Source organism: Nannospalax galili, unplaced genomic scaffold, assembly GCF_000622305.1.
Source record: "Nannospalax galili isolate Female #2095 unplaced genomic scaffold, S.galili_v1.0 scaffold278, whole genome shotgun sequence".
NCBI lineage: Eukaryota > Metazoa > Chordata > Mammalia > Rodentia > Spalacidae > Nannospalax > Nannospalax galili.
In genome coordinates this window covers 15072790-15077700 of record NW_008347536.1, presented here as the reverse complement: position 1 = coordinate 15077700, position 4911 = coordinate 15072790, and the positions used below count along the sequence as shown (strand labels likewise).

The 4911-nt window shown below is 43.2% G+C and overlaps 1 protein-coding gene across 1 annotated transcript in view; it reads left to right on the top strand.

The window, feature by feature from the left end:
• Positions 1-4911, top strand: part of Rnf169 (ring finger protein 169) — a 77634-nt gene that overhangs the window by 394 nt on the left and 72329 nt on the right. The window contains 1 exon segment of the mRNA XM_029568856.1: positions 1-84. This exon segment is cut by the window's left edge and continues 138 nt beyond it. Within this exon segment, the coding sequence (XP_029424716.1) occupies positions 1-84 (84 nt within the window).

Here is a 4911-nt window from a genome sequence, read left to right as displayed (position 1 = left end):
ATCCCGAGCGCTGCCGCCCGCGCCGGGACGGGGGCGCGGCCGCCACGGGGCCCAGGCCGGAGCAGGAGCGGCGCGCGGAGCCAGGTGGAGCCTTCCCTCATCCCCGTGGGGTCCCGCAGGCCCGGCTGCCTCGGCCCGGCCTGGTGCACAGGAGTGGAGGGTCCCGGGAGGTTGCAGCCCGGTCCCATCCAGGTGCAGAGGCTGCGGGTGGATATTGAACTTTGGAAAGCCCTGCGGGGCGTTTGGATTTGGAGGGGCAGTGGGGAGGGGGGTGGGGCGGACCCCGCGCCTTGCGTAAGGCAGAAGTTTGGAGGGAAACAAATCTTGGAACAAGTTAAGGGCATGTTGGAATTGGTGCGTGCAGGGGGAGGGGCCGTGCAGGAGCAGAGGAGGCGCCTGTGTTTAGTGTGGGGCCAAGGGCTTGGAAGAATATGTTTCCTGGCCCGAATGGGTCAGCCACTGGCGTCGAGGGTCCCGGGTTTAGGGGACAGGTTGGATTCAAACATAGGATGGGAGCTTTGCACTCGCCTGTGTAGTTCTCTGAGATCTTGAAAAGTGCGTATTAAGCGCGGAGCTCGGCACATGTGAGGCTGTATTTAACGCAATCTATTTGTGTTTGTGATAATACTAATAAGAAGCGCCCGTGGTGCCCGACAGTAAATCTGGGTGGGACTTAAAAGTTTCGGGAACGGAAATTGGACGGCTGGGGCTGTTTTTTGTCTCCTCCAGCAGCGTAGGTTCCTTGCTATCATCCTGGCAATTTAAAAACCTTCTGTAGGACTCTTGGCCCGAACGTCTTTGCCTTTCTCACCATCAGCAGCCCACCACTTGTTGGTGCTGAGGTCTGAAATAGAAAATTCCCTATTCAAAACAACTGTTACAACTTAGGCTTCTTTGGGACACGCCCAGGCAACTACAACTCTGTTTAACAAGTGCTTACCTAGCAGATTTTCAGTAAATGTAAATCAGCAAAGGGCATATAATTAGCTCCGTTATGTTAGGAATTCTGCCTTGTGTTTTCAGCAGGGAGGGAGGCAATGCTTTGTGTGCATGAAAGTGCTGTTCCTAGAAACTACAAGTTCCAGAATGCATCTGCTTTGATTCAAGCAGAGGCACCTGCCACTGTTTTAGGACACTTTGCTAAAAGTCTAAGGGGAGGACCTGCATCTTTCTGTTACTGTTTTTAAACATCAGTGTTCCTGTGAGATCATATCTTTATTTTTGTTTTATAGATAAAATCAAAGGCCCAGAAAGATTAAGTAACTTTCCATTTGATGCCCACGCGATTACTTTGCTTCAGTTTCTGGTATTATAAATAGACGGTCTCTACTAAGACATTGTTTAAACAAGATAGCAATTTTTAAAAGATTTTAAATTCTGTGTATGTGTGTCTGTATGGGGGTATGTGCACATGCTGGGGAGGCCAGAGGTGCTGGCTCCTCCTGGAGCTGGAGTTACAGGCCCTTGTGAGCCACCACACGTGGGTACTAGGAACTGAACTTCGTTTGCCCAAAAGCAGTATGAACTCCTAACCATTGATTTCCTAACTTTGATTTCCTAAGCTTGGAGCCATTATGAAAATAGCAACTTTGAAATATGAATTTTGAGAGGGAGTATTGCTTGTTGATTTGTGCACTTTTTACCCCTCAAGGAAGTTTATTTTTACACAGAATATCAGTGATTAAGGAAATTTATTTAAAGTGAGATTATTAGGATTTATTGAGTTATTAAATATCCACCAGTTATAAGATTATATGAACATCAAAAAGAATAATATTTTAAAATTTTCTTTTTGGATCATTGGGTATATATAATCACATGCTTATTCAGCCACAGAATTTTAGAATAGAAAAATGCTGAGCCAGTCATGGTGGTGCAGGCCTGTAAACCCAATATTTGGAAGGTAGAGGCAGGAGGATCAGGGGTTCAAGGTCATCCTTGGCTACATAATGAGTTTAGGCCAGTCTGGGCTAAATGAGACTCTGTCTCAAAAAAAAAAAAAACCTTAGAAAAAAGAATATTACTGAATAGGGCCTGCCGGAAAAGATCTTTAGGGTATATACGAAATTATATATAATATTTTTTAAATAAAATTTTTATTGGAGGACAGCAAGATGGCTCATCCGGTAATGGTGCCTGCCACCAAGCCTGACAATGTGAGTTTGATTCCAGGATCAATTTTCATGTTGTCATTTGACCTCCATACACATGTAGTGGCATGTGCACATCCTGCTCCAAAAGTAGTAAATGTAATAAACAAAAAATAAATGTTTTACTAGGCGTGGTGGCACAAGCCTGTAATCCCACTGTCTGAGAAGTGGCAGGAGAGTAAGTTCAAGGTGTTCCTTGGATACATAGTGAGTTCCAGGCCAACCTGGGCCACATGAGATCTGTTTCAAAAAACGGGGTGAACTGGAGATATGGTCAGCAGTTAAGAGCACTGGCTGCTCTTATGGAGGACTCAGGTTTGGTTCCCAGGACCCACATGGCACTGACAAAGATTTGTAACTCCCATTCCAGGGATCCAACACCCTCTTCTGTTGTCTGTGGGCATTGCATGCACAGGTGCACACATACACACAGGCAAAACACTTAATACACATAAAAAGTTTCATCATTCTTGAGTCAAAAGAAAATAGAAAGCATTCAGTGAACAGGCTCTTTCCTACTAATTTCTACCCCCCCCCCCAGTTCTTGTTTATTTTTTCACAGTTTGTGCATCTGTGGGAAAATACTTAACAAATTTAAAATGTGTATTATATCTTTGCCCTTTTAATATAAAAATTGTATACTATACACACTGTTGTGTAAGTTGCTTTTGTGTGTGGTCCATGGGCATATGGAGGGCAGAGCTGACTGCCCTCCAGTGTTCTCTGCCTTATTCTGTTGAGACGCAGTCTTACTGAGCTGAAGCTCTCTTTTTCCCTAGGGTGGCCAGCAAGCTCTCAGAATCCTCTGGTCTCTGCCCCCTGATGTTGAGGTTACAGTCATGTGCAGCCATGCCTGGCACATGGGTCCTGGGGATTCAAACTGAGATCCTCATATCTGTTGAGTAAGCGCTCTTACTTACTGAGCCATCTCCCCAGCCCCTGTAAGGTGCTCTTTTTTTTGGGGGGGGGGTGCAGTGCAGTACTTAATGAAAATCTATATAAAGACAGAAATTTTTTCATTATGCTTATAATTGTAAGCAATTTGATTGGGTATAGCTTTATTTAGCCATCTGGTGGTAAGCATTTAAGTTGCTTTTTTTAAAAAAATATTATTTATTATTTTTATGTGTATGTGTGTATTGCCTGCATGTAGGTAAGTGCACCCGTATTGTGCAATGCCCGCAGAGGTCAGAAGAGGCCGTTGGATCCCCTGGGACTGGAGTTAGGGCAGTTGTTAGCTGCCATGTGGGTGCTGGGATTCGAACCTGGGTCTTCTGCAAGAAGAACCAGTGTTTTTAACCACTGAGCCATCTCTCCAGCCCCTTAAGTTGCTTTCTTATCTTTTACTATTATAACTAATTTTTTTAAAGTTGTTAGGTAAGTGTACATTTTTATGGAGAGGTCACTTTATTGCTTTTTAACAGATTCTATAAGGGTTGCAAAAGAAAAGAAAGAGAAAAATGTTAACTGTTTTAATCTGGGTCCCTCATTGTGTGCAGAGAAAACTGAAGCACAGAACAGAGAAGAGAATGGCTAGTTTCAGTGTGTGGTGAGCTAGATAAACAAAGACAGAAAGAGTAACTCTATAAAAGGACTGGAACACAGCCCTGTTCACAGTGAAATGCTCATCACGGCTCTGTTTTGTTTTGTTGATAAGATCTTTCTCTATAGTCTAGACTACCTGAATGAAATTCTTTGTGTAGAGCAGGCAGGCCTAGAACTCCAGGCAATTTGCCTGCCTCAGCCTCCTGAGTGCTGGGATTGCAGGTGTGAGCCACCAGCTTGACTCATGATGGCTTTTAATAGAGAAAACTGATCAATATTTACATTGTGGTTTCATAAGTAGTAGACAGCAACTGGAATATCATTTGCCGGTGTGATGAGAAGTGTATTGCTTAGTGGTGTTCTTATGGTATGATTAGGTCAGCTCATAAAGGAGAGGTCCACCTGCATTAAGACTGGAAATGAAACTTTGTATTAGTGCATTGGTGTTGAAGTGAAATGCTCATTTTATTTTTTTGAGGCTGTTGGCCAGGCTGCTTTTGAACTGCAATTAAGTGACTCCCACTGTATTCTCTAGCACATACACCCTCACCTGGCTTATTTTCCTGTATTTTGAGACTGTGCCTTGCTGTGTAGCCCAGGCAGAACTTAAACTTGAGACCTTCCAGCCATAGCCGCCCAAGTGGTGGGGGTTACAGGCATGTGCCACCATGCACAACTTATTCATTTTTTAAAAACGATTTCAAAGTACAAGGGTCTCTTTTAGAATTGCCTTGTCTATGAAAAAAGTGTAGTTTGTGCTTGTTGAAAAATTGGGTTGTATTTTGTGGTTTGTATCTTTTTGTTGTAATTGGCCTCAAACGTACAGTATCCTTCTGCCTCAGCCTCCTGAGTGCTGGGATTACATGTGCATACCACCACACACAGTTCAGTAGTTTTTGTTGAGACCCTGTGTATGAAGATTATGGCAGTGATCATATCAAGACGTGCTCCAACTCCAACTTCATATTCTTTCAGAGCTGCAGTTATTGTACATGTGGACATAGTAATATTTGTACCATCCTAAGCAGTATTCAGGGCTTTTTATAATGAGTGCCTATCTTTGTTAGGCATTGTTCTGGGTCTTTGGGAAATACCAGTGAACAAAATATTAAAAATCCTTCTCTCATGGAACTTATATTCTAAATTTAAAGACATTCTAATGTGTTGATTAAAAAAGTGTTTACCACACAGATGTGCATACAATTTAAAACTGTAC